Below are 19,672 nucleotides of genomic sequence, written 5' to 3'. Positions count from 1 at the left end.
TTTAATTTTAAGAATATTTTTGTAACAAAATATAAGAGTATGTTTATTAATTTAGATATATACATATATATTGGGTTGGCCCGACGCGCAATAATTCCAACTACTTTGAAATCTTTATTATTATTATTCCGCAGTCTAAATTGAACCTCAACGAACCAAATTTTTATATATATATATTTTGTCTCCTCCGGTGGCCTCTGTTAGTTTTGTTATAAGTAAGTGAAAATCCACGCAGCTGTCCACCACGAACAATTTTTCTACCTCCCAATTTCTCTCTCTCTCTCTCTCTCTCTAGATTTTCAGTGTATTCGGCGGAATGGGTGTTGTAGTTCGTTCCGAAGAGACTTTCGTATCGGAGTTGGAGCGGTGCCGCCGCATGCTCGTCGCCTGCGCCGGTGTTCAGAGGAGGAAAGACGGCAAAGAATTTAAAAGCCTAAAACCGAAGCCGATCGACGATGCAGATGAGAAGGTCGTGTGTGTAACTAGCGGCGTTTCGTTTCTCGGTTCCGCCATCGTTAACGAGCTATCACTTCACGGATACTTTGTTCGTGTCATTGTTGATAATCCTGGTGTGTAATTACTTAATTGAAGTTCTTTGATTCTTCATTTTGAACTTGAGTTGATCAATTTCATTTGCTAATGATTCAAATCGAAGTGGAATGTTGAGTTGTTATTTTGAGACTAATGGAATCCCTAAATGGCAGAGGATGTGAACAAATTGGAAGAGACGACGAGTGGCCGCCATAACGTGACGGTAGTTGTAGCGGATCTTACAGATGTAAATAGCTTAGTGGAAGCCTTCAATGGCTGCCGTGGCGTTTTTCACACCTCTTCCTCCATTGATCCTTCTGGTGTTTCTGGTTACACGGTGAGGGCTTGTTCTTTACTTTTCTTGGAAAGAAAGTTTCTGCCATTAAATGAACTCTCACATCCCTGTCTTCATCGCATCATATAGGATAGTTTTGATTTCTTTTCATTTGCTTTAGAGCCTCGATTGCTTTCGTTCTCAACCATCGCTTCCATGTTCAGATCTCTATCACGTCATTTTCTCCTTAATTAATACTGATTTCATTGGTTGAACCTTCTAAAAATTTCTGGAAATTCTGAAGCATTCATATGATATAGTTGAACTGGCATCGCCACCGCTAATTGAACTAAGAACTCAGAAGAATATGAAATCATAAGTTTAGTCCTGCTTTTGTAATTGTTCATGTTTTGAATTTTGTCTAATGCAATAGATCTAAGAACTTTTGAAAATATCAAGGTTTCGATGCTTTTGAAGTGTATTCTAAAGATGTTTTGGGGATTGGACATTGGTACAGAAAGTAATGAGCGAAGTGGAAGTGAGGACGACTGAGAATGTAATGGAGGCGTGCGCAAGAACAGAGACCGTACGAAATTGTGTTCTTACATCTTCTCTTCTTGCTTGCATCTGGCGGGACCAAGCTGGTGAAAGTGAAAGCATTGGATCCTCACGAATTGTCGACCATGCCTGCTGGGAGCAGCTTACAGCTTTGCCAAGACAAAAAGGTCAGTCCATTTCTTTCTCCTCGCTTCATCATTAACAACATGATTTCTTCTTCTTCCTTCCTTAAGAACATGATTTCTTCCTCTTCCTTGAGAACATGATTTCTTCTTCTTCGTCCTTAAGAACATGATTTCTTCTTCTTCCTTCCTTAAGAACATGATTTATTCTTCTTCCTTCCTTAAGAACATGATTTATTCTTCTTCCTTCCTTAAGAACATGATTTATTCTTCTTCCTTCCTTAAGAACATGATTTATTCTTCTTCCTTGAGAACACGATTTCTTCCTCTTCTTCCTTGAGAGCATGATTTCTTCATCTTCTTCCTTGAGAACATGATTTCTGATTCTTCTTCCTTGAGAACACGATTTCTTCTTCCTCTTCCTTGAGAACATGATTTCTAACAAAGAAGTTTGATTATTATGCAGCTATGGTTTGCATTGGGGAAACTGAAATCAGAGAAAGTGGCATGGAAAATAGCACAAGAAAGTGGGCTAAAACTAGCCACTATCTGTTCTGCGCTCATAACTGGCCCCAACTTCCACCGCAGAAGTTCAACTCCAACGATAGCTTATCTCAAAGGTAAGACTTCAAAAGCCATCGAAAAAGAATCTAAAACTTCAACATCTATATGCATACATATTAAAAAAAAACTCAAGACCTCCATTAATGTCAATCCAGGAGCTCGAGAGATGTACACAAATGGTCTACTGGCAACGGTGGACGTGACCAAATTAGCCAAAGCACACGTCTGTGTGTATGAAGGAATGAAGGAAAATTCTTCCAGCAGATACATATGTTTCGACCGTGTGATTTCAACAGCGAATGAAGCAACGATGTTGGCAGCAGAGATCGGAGTCCCAGTTGGGAGTATAGTCCAAACCACTCCTACAATCAACTCTCCGGTTTCGTTTCAACTGTCGAACAAGAAGCTGTCTGATCTAATGTTTAGAAGCAACCTTCAACGTAGCTGCTTGAATGAATACATATCTTCTTGAAGGAGGAATTCCAGGGTAAAATTATAGGAGTGGCATTTATTGATATAAATAGTCCATTTTTTATTACTTTGTTTATACATATTGTTTATACATATCGAAGAGAGTGAGGGCGCAATTCTTTTATTACTCCTACAACTTGTCTTTGTAAAAAAAGAAAAAATATATATTAATCATTTATTCAATTTTTAAATTCGTTAAAAAAACTTAAAATAATCAAAAGCTATGGTCGTCTAATATTTAATTAATTATAGTAACTTTAAAATTAAAATAGGTTTGGTTTGGAAAATTATTGAAAATAAATACTTTGTGGGTCTAATTACAGTTAATTGTCAATAACCAATAATTCAGAAGCTGTAATTTTAGATTCTCCTAAAAATCAGTGCATAAAATAAAATAGAATAAAATAAAATAATATATATATTATATTATATTGGTATTTAAATAGGAGAAAAGTGAAAAGGCAGGTTTTGGAAGACAGCAGCAGTTCCCAATATTGGCTGTCACTGCCATCGGTACTCTGTGAATATTTCTTCTTCTTCTTCTTCTTCTTCTCTCTCTTCCGTTTCTCTCTCTTCAAAATCCATGAATGCTTCGCACACATTTGTATGCTGAATCCAACATCACTTCCGATTACGATAATTAAATCTTTTTTTGTTTGTTTGTCTTTTCATATATCGCACAGAATACAAGAAGATCGATCCCGAACTCAGAAACTCTTCCACAACGACCTCGCTTTTCCGGCAACCACCAAGAAATCTCCGACGCTCCTCTCCTTTCCGGTCAGTTTTCCGATCGCCTTGTTTATTTAGGGTTTCGCGTCTTTTCTCAGATGCCTCTGTTTTCATCTTCAAATTAGTTTTAATGTTTGATATTGAATTTCAAATGCAATTCAAATCATATATTATTATTATTTCATTTGGAGTGTTTTCTTCTCAAATATAGAAATGCTGACTATATCCAATTAAAATCTTTCTATATATATATATACATATATTTCTTCAGTTTCTTGAAAATTAAACTCATTTAAAAAATAAAAAAAGAATAATAATTTGTGTGGTTGAACATGGGAGCGTTTTCTTTTTCCAACATAGGAAATACTGGCCATCCAATTAATTTTTTCTTTAACGTTTTTTTTTTTTAAATAATTCATTTTCTTAATTTTCTCACACAGAATATACCAATTATTATAGAGTTATAGTTAACTATTCTTAACTAAAATAAATAAATAAATAAAAAGGGTAATATTATTTTAATGAAAAATAAAGAAATAAAATAGGAGTAATTTGGGTGGGCTATCCCAGTCATGAAGTTTGGCCCACCATCCCATGTGTTATCTTATCCATTTAAAACTAATTATATTATTTGGTCCTTTTTTTTAACCTATTTTTGTTTCTATTTTTTACCCATTTATTTTACTTCCCAAAATAATGAAATAAAAGTGTTTTTTTTAAGTAAAAATCCTATTTAATTAAAATCACTTTTTGTTGGATGATGAAAGTCCGATCTCGGCTAGGGAATGATCGTAGGTTTATAATCAAATAATATTCTCTTAGTTGGTATGAACTCTTTTGGGAAGCCTAAAGCAAAGTCATGAGATCTTAGACTCAAAATGGACAATATCATATCATGGCGAAGAGTTTGTTCGAACGGAGGTGTTGGATGATGAAGGTCCCACGTCGGCTAATTTAGGAAATGATCCTGGGTTTATAATGGAAGATGAAAGTAGACAATATCAAGCAAATTGTCATGAGAACTAATGTTCAAAGGAGATAATATCATATTATTGTGGAGAGTCGTATTCGTCTTACCTCACTTTAGAAAAAAAAAACTAGTTCATCTAAATTTCTTGCAGATTCTGATCAAGAAATCAGAACAAGAGAATTCAAACATGGAAAAAAACTCATCTCAACCCACACGGCGGCAGAGATTCGCGGTGGACGACGGCGCCGATCTAATAGACTGCTCCGGCAAGCAATGCCAGTCGTGCACCACCGGCTTGGTTGCGGACTGCGTCGCCATCTGCTTATGCCCATGCTCGGTTGTCAGCTTCTTGGCTCTGGCTCTCGTCAAACTTCCGTGGATAATCGGGCGGCGGTGTCTGCAGCAGAGCAGGCAGAAGAGGAAATTGATTGGGCGGTGGTGTGGCGGCGGAGAGTGGTGGGGGTGCGGCGAGTGAGGAGGGAGGGGCTGCCGCCGTGGTTCGGAGAGGAAGAAGCAGGGATGGGGAATTTGAGTGCGAGGTTTGAAGCAGAGAGAATTAGGGTGCAGTTGCATCAGGTGGGTCAGTTGGGGTTTGGAACAGTTCCCTTCACCGGGAATACAAATTTGTAAAAGGTTACAAATTATCTAAATTATTATTAATTTTGCACTAATGTAGCCTTTAAATTCACTAAATATGCTATAAATTTATAATAATCTAAACCTTATTATAAAAAATCTCATCAAAATTAAATGTTCATATATGTTGTTAATGAATTAAGTTTTGTAGTTTATAAACACATTTAATCCCATAATTAATTGATTAAATTCTATTAAATTTTGAATTTTTTTTTGGTGTAGCAACTAAATGGTTAGGAAATTTTAAATAAAATAATAAAATTGTTAAAATATATATATTATTTTCTTTTTTTTGTAGACAAGAAATAAGAGCGGAATCCAGGCGACCATTGAGCATCGAGACTCGAGAGATAGAGATCGTATGAGGAAAGAGCTTCTTGCGAAGAATCGACTACAGAGACAACGATGGAGGATCAACCGACTCGAATAATGCTTGCTGTGAACCAGTCAACCATCAATGGCTATCCGCATGCATCCATAAGCTGTAGAAGGGCCTTCGAATGGACTCTCCAGAAGATCGTCCGCTCCAACACCTCTGGTTTCCACTTGCTCTTCCTCCATGTCCAAGTTCCTGACGAAGACGGTTCGTTCTCCGTCTCCTTTCGATTTCTTTACTCTCTTATTCTTTTCTTTATGCCTTCTTTTCCTAATGCTGATCGATTATGTGAAATGCGATGCTATTCTGTTGGTTGTTTCCTGTTTTGCGGAATCTTGAGCTTCGTTGGATGAACTTCGACCTTTAATTTGATCATTTTTTGGTTGATTGGGAGCAGAGAAGGGGAGTGTTTCTTTTTAAGAAGGTGTTATTTCTGCTACCGCCCTGTCGTCTCGGCTGATCTGAAAATTTTGTAAATTAGTTGATAAGATATCCAGTGATCGCACCGATGATTGGTTTATATGATTTTCTTGTACACAATGGATTCTCTGTTTTAAAATTTGTTGAAGTTTCGAATCTATAAATAAGAAACGAGCTTACTCTGTCCTCCTCTTGATGTATTTTTCCTGTCCGATACAGATGCGTGCAATATTTAGGTGATATTCATTTTTTTCCTGGTAATTGATTCAACCATCTTTTCCATTAACATCTTTGGAGAAAGACTAATGCTATTTCATCTCCAATCGTCAAGGAACTTGTTAACTTCAAAACATCCAAATATGATCAAAACATTCACAAACCAAATGCAAAGCTCAAGCAAGCCCATGCATCAAATTAGCATAAGTGTGGTGTCTGATTATCTAACATAACATTCAATTTAGGATGACTCTTGAGAATTAAGTGTTTTTTAGGTTGAAGCACTCCTAAAAGAGCTTGTAGAATACATGATAATTAAGTGTGTCTTGTTATATTACTTTTACCCTCTTCATGGAATATTTAGATTCGTTGGCCATTTTTGAGGAAGACTATCTCCCATTTCACAACATAATGGTTATTGGTTCCGTTGGTAGGTACTATACTATCACTTGAGGAAGTGGATCATTTTTTTTTTTTTTTTTTTGCAGTATCAGTATAATGCTACACTCATTGGAACACCTTGAATAGTTTGGCCTTCTGCACGACTCCTCCAATCTCTCCGATGCGTCCATTCTTTATCTTACATAATTACATTGAGAACTGATGTGTGGGATATTACAAAATGATGCTGATTCCATGTATCATATGCTAGAAAATAACTGCTAACCAAAACAGTACTCTGCTCATTTGATTTCTTGTAGGTTTTGATGGCTCAGATAGTATCTCTGCGTCCTCTGATGATTTTAAAGACCAGAACCCTAGGTACAATTCAAGAGGGCTTCAACTACTGGAATTCTTTGTCACAAGATGTCATGAACTTGGGGTAATGTAATCCATGTTTATACGATTTTTCATGATGGAGTGATCTGTCAATATAAATGCAAATTATGCAGCCAGCTTTACTTGATGTTCATATTCCACATAAACCAAATGTGAGATCCCACATCGGTTGGAGAGGGGAACGAAACATTTTTATAAGGGTGTGTAAACCTCTCCCTAGTAGATGCGTCTTAAAACCGTAAGGCTGACGGCGATACGTAAAGGGCCAAAGCAGACAATATCTACTAGTGGTGGGTTTGAACTGTTACAAATGGTATTAGAGCTAGGCACCAAGTAGTGTGCCAGCGAGGAAGCTAGGCCTCGAAGGGGATGGATTGTGAGATCCACGTCGGTTGGAGAGGAGAATGAAGCATTCTTTATAAAGGTGTGGAAAGTTCTCCCTAGTAGATGTGTCTTAAAACCGTGAAGCCAACGACGTTACATAAAGGACCAAAATGGACAATCTGCTAGTAGTGGGTTTGATCTATTATATTACCGTGTCGGTTTAAACACACAAAAAGAAGGCAATTTTGGATAAATCTTTTTTTTTTCTTCTTCTTCTTCTTTTCGGATATTAAACACAATTGTCATTCTTTGTTCTACTTACATGGTTCTATTGCAAGTTGGTCGTGTTCATTTGTGTTACAATCATCGTGTGGCAATTTTGTAGGTTACTTGCGAATCTTGGCTTAAGAAAGGCGATCCAACTGAAGTAATTTGCCTAGAGGCGAAACGCGTGCAACCTGATTTTCTAGTTCTGGGAAGCAGGGGGCTTGGCCCGTTCAAGAAGTATGCTCTAGTTTTACTGATTCTAAAGTACAAACCACATTTGATCATTTCTTCCAAGCTCCGGTCTTAGAGCCGTCCGGAGTCTGTGCTTACCATTGACCCTTTACGGAATTGGAAACCTAACTGCCTGAAAATTCCTCGTGTATGTCTGTAGGGTTTTTGTGGGCACTGTAAGTGAGTTCTGTGCAAAACATGCCGAGTGCCCTGTCATTACAATCAAACGCAGGGAGGACGAGACGCCCGAAGATCCCATCGATGACTGAGTTTTCAGCCAGTAAAACTCACGGCCTCTTTGATTTCCCCTTCATCATGTTTATAAATAAGAAACTTTTGGTGAGCGTCTTGTGCATTTAGTGTGTAAAGGTTGCAAATTCGCCACTGATTTGCATTTGTGTTGTGATTTGTTCAAGCATACAGCCATTATTTTGTTCATTTGATTGATGACTCATTTGGGATTTGGTAACATCCTTTCCATGTGAGATATATAGTTAAAACCATTCTCTTTCTCTCTAGAAAACAGGAATTTTGTATGGAATTTCACAGAAATAGACGTTGAAATACAAGTTTATGTAATTTTACAGATCCAATGAAGGAAGAAGAAGAACAAGGGCAACAATTTGGTGAATAGAAGCAGAAAATAAGCATGGCTTCACAGTTCATATCAAGAAAAATGGAAAATCCGCAAGACTGAGTGAGTTTCTCTAAAACAAATTTAACTCCTTTTTCCCTGCCGCCATTAAACAATGGTGATTTTAGCTCCAGCTTCTTCGAGCTGTTTCTTGGCATCCTCAGCCTCGTCTTTCGAAACCCCTTCTTTGAATTTCTTGGGCAGACCTTCGATGAGTTCTTTAGCTTCCTTCAAAGCCAAGTTTGTCAGTGCCCTCACTGACTTAATCACTGCAATTCTGGCATTGCTAGGCACTTCCTCAATGACCACATCGAATTCCGTCTTCTCCTCCACTGCCTCGGCTGCTGCGTCACCACCTGCGACGCCGCCAGGTGCTGCCACAACAGCAGCAGGGGCGAAGGCAGCGGCGGAGACCCCAAGCTTGTCTTGGAGGAAGTCGACCAGAATCCGGGCCTCTTCAAGGGTGAGGTTGGAGATGTCGGAGCCGAGTTTCTCTATTTTCTCAGGGGCTGACACGGCGGCGATGGGGCGGAGGCGGGTGGCGCGGTGGGATGGGAATGGGAGGGTGGTGGGTTTGGAGGAGAGGGTGGAGAAAGAGGAATGGGAATGAGAAAGGAGAGATGGTGTACGGAGGGTGAGAGTGGAGAGTGTGGAAGCCATTTTCTTCTTCTGGTGAAAATAGAAAGGAAAGACAGAACGAACGAACGAAGAAGATGATATGATAGGATAAGGAATTGTTGTTGGAAGACTTGGATATAGACCTTACAAGGTGTTTGGTATTTTTATCTTCCTTCACTACCCCTCATATTTTTCACTTATTACTCCCCAGAGAGACTCAGCTACTCGGTCTCAGTGGAGGGCAAAATAGGGAGATAAGGAAAAGGTAAGCTCTTATTCTATTTCAATTTTATTTAATAATTGTATTACTTCCATGCAGATAATTCTTAACTATAACACTTTCTTTCCATATTTTCATTCAAAATAATAGTATGAAATCTGTTTTTCCTCGATTTCATTTTAAACCAACTCGATTTCATTTTAAACCAACTCGAGCATTAGTAGTTCCCAACTCGAGCGTTAGTAGTTCGTGTAAGCATGACAATATTGATTTTTTTTTATATATAAAAAATTGTATTTATTCGATATATTTTCTGAACTATGATTAGATTGATTAACATTTTAAAAATATTAGAACTAACCAACTACGACGATAATGACCTAACTAAAATGCGAAGTGTCTCAGCAGTAAAGTAAACTATAAATTATGGACTTTTTTTTTTATTTTTTATATATAGCTTTTTTGTAATTGAATATATGTTTGATAGCATTCAATATTTCCCACCGTTATGAATGATACCAAGTACATAATTGGTACATCATCAAACCTCCCATGCTTGATGCTTTGCTAAACCCGGTACACGACTCGACTCTTCTCACCATCGGCGACGTCTCCTCCCATACCAATATGCAAATGCAGCAATCGATCCAGCAAGGATAACCCCAGCGGTCGCATGCCATGGATACACTGGTTTTTCTAGAACAAGGGAAGGACCAGAATCACCAACATTGGTGATTTGTGATGGAGGTGGTGGTTTGCGACTAACTGCCATGGCATAGCTCAGTCCTCGGCTTTCCAACTCAGCCAAATCCTCAATAGCAGGTTTCAGACCGGTGACCATGGCTATAGCTGCATACTCTTCTTTTGTTCCACCTTCAAGAAAAGATCCAACTAGGTGACCTTTGTTTACCCAATAAGCCCCGAACGTGTTCCCTGAGAAATCCCCGAAATGTACGACCTCCCCAACATTGTCCCCGTAAAACTGCCATGAGAGTGCGAATATTCTCGAGTAGAAAAACGGTACATAATCAAAGTCTCCAGATTTTTCTGGCTCCATAATGGCAGCAACAGCATGTCTAGCACATTTTCTGGCAGAATCAACATGCTCGAGTCTCCGGGTCTCACCGAAAAGCTTGACTGGAAATGCTGCTACATCTCCAACTGCATAGACCGAGCTATTACTCGATTGCATCTTTTCGTTTACCTTGATTCCACCCTTTTCCAAGGTCAGCTGGCCTTCAAACAGGCTCGTGTTTGGTCGGATTCCTATTCCAACAACAACCATGTCTACAAGGAGCCGTTTTCCATCTCTTAGGTTGACAGCAACAACCTGAAAATGGTTAGTTAATCAGTGTCTACAAGGAATTTTAAGTAAAAACTTCATGAAACAAACAAGGAATCAGTTCCTCTTTCTCTCATCAAATTCATATTTTTTCACCCAATCACTAAAGTTGAGTCTGCAGTACCTTTCCGTCAGCGTCCATATCAAAAGATGACAAGGCAGTTCCTTTGACAAACTCCACTCCTTTAGATTTGTAATAATCTTCATAAAAGCTTGCAATCTTGGGGGTAAATAGACGAGGCACTATAAAGATGAAAAGTTCCTCAAGTTTACCAATTGTGCATGCACCAAGGATGGTTAATGACTTAATAAGCAATAAAAGAAAGCAGAATAGCTAGGTTACTTACTGCACTGTGCTTCAGGGAAAACCATTGTTACATTAATTTTATTAATCACTAGAGATGCAGCACACTCCATTCCTATGTAGCCACCACCGATCACAACAGCATTACCCCCCGAACAAGAACGCATCACATCAACAAGCCTATTCGCATCGGTTAGGTCTCGTAGATAACATACATTTTCTGCATCTGATCCATTCACTCCAAATTCTTCTAGCTTCAAAGCCTACACCCGAAAGAACGAAAAAAAAAAGAAAAATACTCAACCCATCGCGAGAACTCGAAGTCATTTACACAGTGGCTACTTGTACATTTTGAAGCCAAGGACTACAATTCTAGACTACCAAGAAACTTCAAGATCTATTAGATCAGTGAAATCTGTCTCACAATATGCAACAAGTTTGGACCATTTATACCCAGATGTTAGCTAAACAAAGCGAAAATATATGAAAATTGTGCTTTCTTTAAAAGATTGCTTCTATACCCGAGCACCTGTTGCGACGATGAGAATCTTGTAACTGATAGTCTCTCCAGCTGCTGTTAACAAGGTCCTACGCCTAACATCAGCTGATATTACTCGGGTCCCAAGAACTAATTCAATTCCTGAAGAGAAGACAGAATCATGGTTACTAGGCTTCACAACTTATACCTGCCTGAATCATGACTCATGAGATATACAAATTTGTATATGAAAAAGCAGAAATGATATCAGATGATCAAATTATCGCATGCTCCTGATTTCTGGCTGTGTGCATTTGAGTATACAAAGGTATAAATTGATATGAAATGACTCAACTAGAGGCGAGCATAAGTAGAAAATGATTAGCATGATCAAATGGTCCATGAGCTTCCTACATCTACACGTTAGAATTGCAGACCAAACAAGGCAGATACGAATTACTTGCCATGTTCTTTGTACCATTTTGGAGTTAACCGTTCCTCATTGGCACCGACACATGTGTGGAATGCTGGAAGGCGTGCTGGAGCTGCACATTAGCATAGAATTTGACATTACATATGTGTCCTAAAAAAAAAACAATGGCAAAAGTTTCTGTCGGATGCTAAGCAAGATGGCATACAAAAGTTAGCATCCTGCTAAATGATAAGAGCAACCATCCCATGCTCAAGGAAACGCCTGGTTTTCGATAATTCTTGAAGAAATGTATCGTTAAAGCGTTGGTTATCGTAAAATGATTTTTTTAGTACAACAATTGAAGATACGAGGATTTAAACTTCTGACTTCAAAGAAAGGAGTACATGTCAGCTACAGATAAGCTATGCTCACTATGGCTTCTGTTAGTTGTTCTATTTCCTTTCCCAATCTATTATATACATAAATAGCCATTGATGCGGCAAAGTAAAAAGTCCTACCTTCTGGAAGTAAATACCCTTTACTTAAAGCAGGTCTCTCATAAGGTGCTACCTATCAGAGATTCAAAGAAACTTGGTATCATGAAAAATCAAAGATAATTCCCACTTCGCACATGAATAGCAAATGAAATAAAATAACAAAATAGTACTGATTTTATTATAAACACCAATTTATCTTCTAGTTTACGTGTTTAATCCAACTGAGAAGCTCCACGACAACAGGGAATGAGCAGTTCAGCAGAGAAATTCTGTGTCATATATGGTAATTAATGATATTCAAATCATAGGGAGAAATTTTCTATTTATAAAGAAGAGAACACCGGCAGAAGTAGGAGTGCCATTCAATATGCCTCGAAAATCCATTTCCAGTTGATGACAAATAGATACATACAAAACAGGTATAATAACGACGAGACTTAAGAAATCAGAGATTCCGAAAAGAATGCCTGAATCAGGGAATTTGCTTGTGAAAAGTGGAATCCTATTTTGAACTAAAAGTTGAATCATGTAAGTGCGTGGCGATGAAATGTGATAATCATTGCAAAGAAGAATATGAAGAAGAAGAGGAAGTGAAGTTAGGTAAGGAATTGGGGAGATAGAAAGGATTTGCTCACCGATTCCTCGGAGATTATGCAGAGTTCGCCATGAGAGACTCCTCTGTTGGAGAATTCAAGGGCGGCATAACCAGCAGCAACGCCTCCACCAAGAATCACATACACAAACGCCCTCCCCATCTTCCTCCTCTCTATCTCTCTCTCTCGCTATTGGTCTCCGGTGGTGCAGTCGATTCTGAGCATGAAGACCTCCTTCCGAACCATTCCAAGAGATAAAGAAGAAGATAAAATTATATAATATTTTCTTGTGTGGACTTAATTTCATTTTCTTTAAATTCGGATTTTATTTCAATTTTATCAATGTTTTGTATGAAAAAAAAAATAAAAAATTAATAATAATACATTTGAAATTTTTAATTAGTATTATGGAGGCTAAAATCGTCATTTAACATTCTCTTAAATATTATTTCAGCGTACAAAAGACAAATCAATTTCCAGCTATCCTATATCGGCGACACGTGGCAGTTAAAGAAATGACAAATTTACCATATTGTCCTCCGTTCTATCACTGCCACATACTACATTTTCTTTCCTTTTTCTTTTTTTTGTTTTTTTGCAAAGTGAATTGCGAAAATTCTGTGAAATATTATGGTTCATACAAAATATAATTTTTTAAAAATAATTAATTTAATGAATTATACCCGTCAACAAATCGGCAAGTTAAGTTATAGTTAGAGATGTCTATTTAACTTACAGGAATTGTCCTAACTAATATGGAAAAATTCTCGTTTAAACAAGGAATGAAAGAGGGAGCGGGAAGAAATCTTTCTCCATTAACTAACACAGGGGCCGAGACGAGACGAAAATTATATACGAACATGACACAAAAATTCTTAGCGAGAAACTCGATCCGTGTAAATTGGGCCTAAGCCTAATGATTTTGAATCCAAGGCCCAGCCCAAAGGAAGATTGGGCCATTTAGAACTATAAAGGATTCAATTGATAAGGTTACATATGCAAACATCAAAATCTAGTAAAACACAACACCATGCATGCATGGATGATACATACATACATATATATATATATACACACACACATATACATACATGGGCGACCACAACATGTGCTGAAATTGTCCAAATGTTCCACGTGCATATCATGTATTTCATGATTCTTATTTACAATTCATTTGTGCCTCAAATAACATGTGCTTATATATAACAAGGGAGAAGGTCTTATTTGCAAAGAGATATGGGCGTTGGGGACAAAATGCAAAAAGTGGCTTCTACATTTTGTCCTTTGTTTACCCTTTTTGAATGTGAAGTAATTTTAATTTTTTTAAGAAAGCTACCCTCACATTTTTATAATTTGCTTGCCAATCCCTAGGGTTTTGATAATTCAAATGAGGCCCTTCACATATTTACTTTTTAGTCCTTATCTTGTTGGCTTTCCTACTTTTAATTTTGAGGACTTTTTAGTAAAGAAGTGACATTTCAGGATGGGAATATATCATAATAATAATAATAATTCAGTACTTGTGTTTTTGTATATGTCATTCTTTTTAATGTTTATCTCGTGCGCTAAATAAATATCAATTTTTTTTTTTTTTTGTAAATATCTTGTTAAATAAAACGTGATGATTTAATAACCTCATATTTATTTATCACATGTGCAAATTTATGCCGTCGATACGAAAGTAACAAGCTTATAAACTAGAATAAATAAATTTCTTAAGTGTACTTAACAATAAATTTACGACCACTTATTTTATTTGATTGAACTATTTATAATTTTTTTACCATTTTAGGTATAACTCAAATTTTCTAGCGTTTTGAATTTTTAACCCAAAAAATTTAATATAATTTGAGCGGAGACAAGTTTTAAAATTTAAATAAGGTTATTTACAGCTTGTACACCTAAATTAATATATATATATATATATTATATATATATAAAAGTCCAAAATAAGAAAAATAATAAAAAATTTAATAATAAATTAAACAAATTTTTAATAATAAATAGTGGACTAAAATAGTAATACACAAAATCAAGGATTAAATTGCATTAAATTTTAAGCAACCAAAGTCAACAACTTTATAACCAAAATTAAATAATATATATAATTAAATTAAAGAAAAGAGGCGCCATGCAATTAAGATAAATTAAATATAGGTCCACTCTTTATTATTTTTGTTGTCTTTAAAGAATTTTTCCCGAAAATATATATATATATATATAATTAAAGAATAGATCACAAACTAATATTTTTTATAGAATCAATTCCAGAAATATTAGAGCCAATTGACACGTGGCAGCACAAGAATAGTGGAAACCTATATCAATATATTAAAAATACTAATAAATATTTGTACATCCAATTGAAATTCACCACACCTTTGTAATGTTATTGCCCAAAAAAGGGTTGAATTAAATGCTTGCTCTAAAATTAAAAAAAAAATATATTTTAAGAAAAAAATTTAATTATGTGTTCAAAAAAATCTAAATAAATAAATAACGAAAGGTTGAACGTTTGAATCCACACTAGTCCCCTCTTTATTAAGGTCGATGTTTCTCACTTGTTAGTCTGACCTTCTTTTAAATATCTGGGGAAGTGCAGACAGATTTAGAACCCTATCGAAAGACAAGGTACTGATAGATAGGTTTGGAACCATGTCTAAGGGCAGGTTCGGTTGTCTTGGTCTTGTTTAGATTAAACTAAAAAAAATCCAAAATGCTTTATTTATTATTAAATATATATGTTTAAATTTGGGAAGTTTTATTGGCCACAAAATTTGGTTGGATGGATTGAAGGGGGTGTACTGTAATACCATAGGAACAGCTGCACCAGAACATTTTTGTTTTAGGTAACATTGGCCACATATTTCTTTCATTGGAAAACAGTGAAACTTTACAGAAATTAAACCATTTAATTTGCTCCTTTCTAGACTTCACAATCTCAACACTTAATTAAAATTAATTAGTACTGAGTGTATTTATCAGTAATTAAATGTGATTAAAGTCATTTAAGCAAGGGAGTTGATTTTTTTTTTTTTAAAGTTTATGTTATGGTCCCTAATTTAAAAAATAAATGCAGCATTCTTTAGTATATTGTTCAGACAATAGAGTTGTTATTTTAAAATTTTGCCATATTTTGAGAGAATAATTTCGAAATTACTCCTAAAAGAGGAAAGAAAGCTACAGATGAGATTAGGGTAATTTAAAAGCAGAAGCTACAAAATTCAAAGCATTACCCACAAACTGTGTAGATATAATAAGCCACACATATAGAGTAGTACTTCTATCACGTTTACAAGAGAGAGAGCTGTCAAACTTCTATAAAATAGAAGCATGTGACCAAATTCCTCAGAAGATGCCATTGCAATATCTCACCTACTTTCTTGCATATAAGCATTCTCGAAAACGACTAATCAACCCGAGTGTTGTCGCCCGAGCCTCTTTGTCTCGAAGGAAAGTACCGTTTATCGTTTGTTTGTTGAAATAACTCATTTTGGTGACTTCTAAATAATGAGGATGTATTGACACTGTCACGAGAGGAAAAAATATCGATCTATCATGTTTTTTAGAGCGTTTGACGAAAAATTCTGACATTGATAATCATGATTTCGTGTAGAGGCACGTGTAAATTGAGAAGAGATTGTTCAAAAAAGTATTTAAAATAAAGAGATCAGGTAATAATATTATAAAAGGAAATTTTTATTTATGGTTCAACTATACATAATTTAAACCCAGCACTTGCTGTTCCTCCCTGCAAGCATTTCAATCAAGTAATTGCATGGACCAAAGATCCTCCATGCTCCAGTAGTCGTCATTCGCCCCATCCCCACGAGGCCAAGTCGTCTGCTGAAAGGCCATAGCGTCTGTATCTCCTTCATATGGTGGGAAATAGTCATGGCTGATTTCCATTGGCTCCACAACATTATTAAAGCTCGAAACTTGGCTGCATGGGCTGATGGCATGGTCGTCGTTCGTCTCCGAACAGCTACCTATTGACATCATCTGTTCATGAACTCTTTCAGCATCCCCCTGCTGCTTGATACGCTTTTGAATCCTTGTCCTCCAATAGTTCTTTATCTCGTTATCCGTTCTTCCGGGGAGTTGCCTTGCAATTTTTGACCACCTGCAATGTTTTTCAGTTTTTGAACAAAGAATTACAATTGTGAAGGTGAAAATTGAACCCTTCACCCATGGAGAGTGTTCTCGTGTCTTTCACATTTAGCTTTACTCAAATCCGCAATCAATTACAGTATTATGAATGCATTGATGATATTTTCTTGAACTTTGCACGAAGTTTTTGATCCAGTTTCCCACTATTTCCCATATTCTACTCGTGTATATATTTCAGTACGTGTGTTCTTCAGATAAACCATATAAAAAAAAAAAAAAAAAAAAGACGATTGGACTGAGTGGGGTTCTCCATCAAACCAAAACCGAAAAGAACCCCTTGTGTTTTTTCCTTTCTAGGAGATGCTATCTACATCTACGTCGAGGGTTCAGCTAAAAATGGAAAGTTTTCATCACTTCATTCTTAATTCAGCAGGTTTTTAAAACGTGCAATAAAGCTGTCCTAAACGGTATCTTGTACAGAGAAGATATTGCTTCCATGTCAAACATTCCTAAAAACTTGTATTTGTATGTTGATAAAAGCATTTATGTCCATGAGATGAATGTGGATTAGGAGCTGTTTTTAAAAACTTCTCTTTGTTTCTCAGAACAGAAGCCGTCGAAAATTCAGGTAGCTAGTCATTAATCAATACTTTCTCCTAATTTTCTTTAGTTTGTTCTCACAAATGACTTATTTTTCAAAACTAATGAAGATACTCATCCTCCTCCTAAACTCACAAACTTGTTACAAGTATACAGTCAATAACCCTTATTAACTTGGCTAAAATGATCAAGAAACCTGACCTGTTACCCCATTTAGAATGCAAGTCCATGATCAATAGCTGTTCTTCAGGAGTTATATTGCCTCTCCGAACATCAGGCCGGAGATAGTTCAGCCACCGGAGGCGACAACTCTTCCCAGTACGTTTGAGTCCTACAAAGTTATAACAGCAAAGTTTCATTATCTCAGCAGCATAAGAAGCCAAGATTTCTGTGCCAAGAAAGGAAAAGTCGAAAGAAACAGAGAATTTACCTGCAGCTTTGGCCAGTGAATTCCACACTCCTTCACCATGGTTGGCAATGTAATTGATCAGAATCAAGTCCTCTTCCATTGTCCATGGCCCCTTTCTCACTTCATCATCATCCTGAGAAGAGCTTAATCTCTCTGTACCCATTCTCTAGTCTCTCACTACTTTCTTCTGGTTTTCTTAATGAGAGAGGTATAGGAAGCTACTAATAAGATGTGGAGATGAATGAAGTGGGTTATATATAGACAGGGCAACCCAACCCATAGGAAGAGAACTGTTCATTTTTCATGTAATTTCAAAAGGCTTTTAATATTTTACCTAACTCTCAACTCTTAAAGTGAAGTGTGTGTATGGATATGTATGTGCACTACAAAATAAGATGCTGTTTTCCATTCTATGCATGGCATACATCAATTGGTCAAATGATGGGGAAGGCAATTTTAGGGTGAGTATAAAGGGGAAGAGAGTTTGAAGGACAAATATGACTTTTTGATGCTTATATATACAGAAATATACCCAATCAAATTAGTTGGCTTAGGTCACTAGGGTTTTAAATAATAGTTTACAGCAACTGTTTTCAACACTTGTTTATCATGTTGCTTCTCTATGAATGATAAGAAGGGATAGTTGTGGTGTTAATGCATGGTATTGAATACATTGATATTATGTGATGGAAACAAATGTTTTTTCTTTAAAAAAAAATTCAAGTACATCATTTGAAAAACACAAATGATTTTTGTGTTCATTTGTTACCAAGAATGAATACTGAAGAATTGGTGCTAAATTTCAACAGTGTAGGGAAGAGGTGGTAATCTAGGGGTCGCTTAGAAGTTCCTAAAAATGTTTTTCGACAAAACATTTAAAGAAAAACTATAATTAATCTAAAAATCAAGTCATTCCTAAAAAAGTGTAGGCTAACAGACATGCTTTGACCAGCTTTACTTCACTTTATCTTTATCCTTCAAATATATATATATAACACAAGAGAAAACCCTTTCAAACTCAACTCCAAAGTTCAAACAACCTACCACTTCTTAAGAACCCAAAAAACCTATACGCAAAAGATTATGTCAAATTAAACATTGAAATATAATATGCTACATATGCTACATATATATATAAACCGCTTGGAATGACTTTTCAAATGCTTAAAAATATGTCTTTTTTAAAATAAAAAAATTGCATTCAAAAGAACACTTTTTTAAGCACTTGAAAAGTCATTTCAAGAGGCCCATTTTGCTAGGTCAGAATTTTGTAATTACTTGGCAGGGAGTTGCAAAGACACAGCCCGCCAAATGTCTCCGAAGTGCTACCTGATAAACAGTTGCATATATAATCATAATGTTGATGGCTCGAACCTGGATCATTCAGAAACATGGAAGCATAAAACCGATCGAGGATGAATAATACCATTATCCATGCACTAAAAAGTAGGACGATATTCTAACAAGTTAGAAAGAAAAACTACTAATTCGTGAAGCAGTCTCCTCAGGCATGTATGGCTGAAGTTAAACGGAGGAAATACTATTCATAAGCAAAGGAAACCTGTGAACTGGTTTGTAAATGTCTCAAGGTTCATGGGTTCAACTTTCTATATCCATTGTGGGTGGTGGCCATCCTTTCATGACCCTAAAAGAAAGTGACGTTGTTAAAGTTAAAAGGTAAGAGACCATTGGCATTTACATCAAATTGGGACAATTCAAATTTTAAGAAATCCTTGAAATTTCCCCACTATATTCCTTCAAGAAAAAGTGAAAGCAACCCCATTACGATAACCTTTTTCACTAGATTTTAATACTTCACCAATTTTAGGAAGAGGGATCTGATCTGGATCGGTGGGCCAGCATCCGCCAGCTAGCCTTTCACGAAATTTTGTGCCGCAGAGGAAAATTAATGAGCCAGATAGGCATAGACGAGGTTCTGCCACTGAACTTCATACCCAAGTAGAGAGACAATGGAGATCTCAG

The 19,672-nt window shown here is 36.4% G+C and overlaps 5 protein-coding genes and 1 long non-coding RNA gene across 7 annotated transcripts; 3 read left to right on the top strand and 3 right to left on the bottom strand.

Moving 5' to 3' along the window:
- Positions 1-214: 214 nt before the first annotated feature.
- LOC111809017 (cinnamoyl-CoA reductase-like SNL6) lies at positions 215-2,431 on the top strand. The gene is made up of 5 exons (XM_023695323.2): positions 215-569; positions 705-868; positions 1,323-1,530; positions 1,952-2,105; positions 2,205-2,431. Exons 1-5 carry the CDS (start codon positions 317-319, stop codon positions 2,284-2,286), a joined length of 861 nt encoding a protein of 286 aa, XP_023551091.2. The 5' UTR covers positions 215-316; the 3' UTR covers positions 2,287-2,431.
- A 401-nt stretch (positions 2,432-2,832) lies between these two features.
- Positions 2,833-4,417, top strand: LOC147789768 (uncharacterized). The gene is made up of 3 exons (XR_015411470.1): positions 2,833-3,033; positions 3,204-3,300; positions 4,374-4,417. It is a non-coding gene; the product is annotated as an uncharacterized LOC147789768 (long non-coding RNA).
- Positions 4,418-4,677: 260 nt separating this feature from the next.
- On the top strand, positions 4,678-8,119 carry LOC111809018 (universal stress protein A-like protein). Of its 2 annotated transcripts, none has more exons than XM_087116745.1 (6): positions 4,678-4,798; positions 5,157-5,441; positions 6,572-6,693; positions 7,360-7,478; positions 7,633-7,811; positions 8,060-8,119. In XM_087116745.1, the coding sequence occupies exons 2-5, from the start codon at positions 5,264-5,266 to the stop codon at positions 7,739-7,741; spliced, it is 528 nt and encodes a 175-aa protein (XP_086972871.1). In that variant the 5' UTR covers positions 4,678-4,798; positions 5,157-5,263; the 3' UTR covers positions 7,742-7,811; positions 8,060-8,119. The 2 variants fall into 2 exon arrangements, with proteins under 2 accessions (XP_086972871.1, XP_086972872.1); XM_087116746.1 differs by having other exon boundaries at positions 4,749-4,855.
- Positions 8,014-8,867, bottom strand: LOC111809019 (large ribosomal subunit protein bL12c). The gene has a single exon (XM_023695327.2). It carries the CDS (start codon positions 8,764-8,766, stop codon positions 8,215-8,217), a length of 552 nt encoding a protein of 183 aa, XP_023551095.1. The 5' UTR covers positions 8,767-8,867; the 3' UTR covers positions 8,014-8,214.
- Positions 8,868-9,366: 499 nt separating this feature from the next.
- On the bottom strand, positions 9,367-12,847 carry LOC111809016 (monodehydroascorbate reductase 4, peroxisomal). Its single transcript, XM_023695321.2, has 7 exons — positions 12,613-12,847; positions 11,999-12,050; positions 11,533-11,613; positions 11,112-11,230; positions 10,634-10,853; positions 10,411-10,529; positions 9,367-10,274 (listed from the first exon to the last, which is right to left on the bottom strand). The coding sequence occupies exons 1-7, from the start codon at positions 12,730-12,732 to the stop codon at positions 9,540-9,542; spliced, it is 1,446 nt and encodes a 481-aa protein (XP_023551089.2). The 5' UTR covers positions 12,733-12,847; the 3' UTR covers positions 9,367-9,539.
- Positions 12,848-16,248: 3,401 nt separating this feature from the next.
- Positions 16,249-19,647, bottom strand: LOC111809453 (MYB-like transcription factor EOBII). Its single transcript, XM_087116674.1, has 4 exons — positions 19,509-19,647; positions 17,711-19,334; positions 17,482-17,611; positions 16,249-16,693 (listed from the first exon to the last, which is right to left on the bottom strand). Exons 2-4 carry the CDS (start codon positions 17,850-17,852, stop codon positions 16,333-16,335), a joined length of 633 nt encoding a protein of 210 aa, XP_086972800.1. The 5' UTR covers positions 17,853-19,334; positions 19,509-19,647; the 3' UTR covers positions 16,249-16,332.
- Positions 19,648-19,672: the final 25 nt, after the last annotated feature.

The sequence above is a fragment of the Cucurbita pepo genome, chromosome 13 (genome assembly GCF_057944985.1).
Source record: "Cucurbita pepo subsp. pepo isolate OVF chromosome 13, ASM5794498v1, whole genome shotgun sequence".
Classification (NCBI taxonomy): Eukaryota; Viridiplantae; Streptophyta; class Magnoliopsida; order Cucurbitales; family Cucurbitaceae; genus Cucurbita; species Cucurbita pepo.
The sequence above is the reverse complement of the archived record's forward strand: the minus strand, read 5'-3'. Positions and strand labels throughout refer to the sequence as shown.

Excerpts from the sequence above, each read along its gene's own strand:
- LOC111809017 (XM_023695323.2), top strand. The coding sequence starts at position 317 with ATGGGTGTTGTAGTTCGTTCCGAAGAGACTTTCGTATCGGAGTTGGAG. Across the intron at positions 570-704 it reads TGTCATTGTTGATAATCCTG|AGGATGTGAACAAATTGGAA; the intron begins GTGTGTAATTAC and ends CCTAAATGGCAG. Across the intron at positions 869-1,322 it reads CTGGTGTTTCTGGTTACACG|AAAGTAATGAGCGAAGTGGA; the intron begins GTGAGGGCTTGT and ends ACATTGGTACAG.
- LOC111809018 (XM_087116745.1), top strand. The coding sequence starts at position 5,264 with ATGGAGGATCAACCGACTCGAATAATGCTTGCTGTGAACCAGTCAACC. Across the intron at positions 5,442-6,571 it reads CCAAGTTCCTGACGAAGACG|GTTTTGATGGCTCAGATAGT; the intron begins GTTCGTTCTCCG and ends GATTTCTTGTAG. Across the intron at positions 6,694-7,359 it reads CAAGATGTCATGAACTTGGG|GTTACTTGCGAATCTTGGCT; the intron begins GTAATGTAATCC and ends GCAATTTTGTAG.
- LOC111809019 (XM_023695327.2), bottom strand. The coding sequence starts at position 8,766 with ATGGCTTCCACACTCTCCACTCTCACCCTCCGTACACCATCTCTCCTT.
- LOC111809016 (XM_023695321.2), bottom strand. The coding sequence starts at position 12,732 with ATGGGGAGGGCGTTTGTGTATGTGATTCTTGGTGGAGGCGTTGCTGCT. Across the intron at positions 11,614-11,998 it reads AGGGTATTTACTTCCAGAAG|CTCCAGCACGCCTTCCAGCA; the intron begins GTAGGACTTTTT and ends GCTAATGTGCAG. Across the intron at positions 10,275-10,410 it reads ATATGGACGCTGACGGAAAG|GTTGTTGCTGTCAACCTAAG; the intron begins GTACTGCAGACT and ends AACCATTTTCAG.
- LOC111809453 (XM_087116674.1), bottom strand. The coding sequence starts at position 17,852 with ATGGGTACAGAGAGATTAAGCTCTTCTCAGGATGATGATGAAGTGAGA. Across the intron at positions 17,612-17,710 it reads TTCACTGGCCAAAGCTGCAG|GACTCAAACGTACTGGGAAG; the intron begins GTAAATTCTCTG and ends ATAACTTTGTAG. Across the intron at positions 16,694-17,481 it reads CATTCTAAATGGGGTAACAG|GTGGTCAAAAATTGCAAGGC; the intron begins GTCAGGTTTCTT and ends AAAACATTGCAG.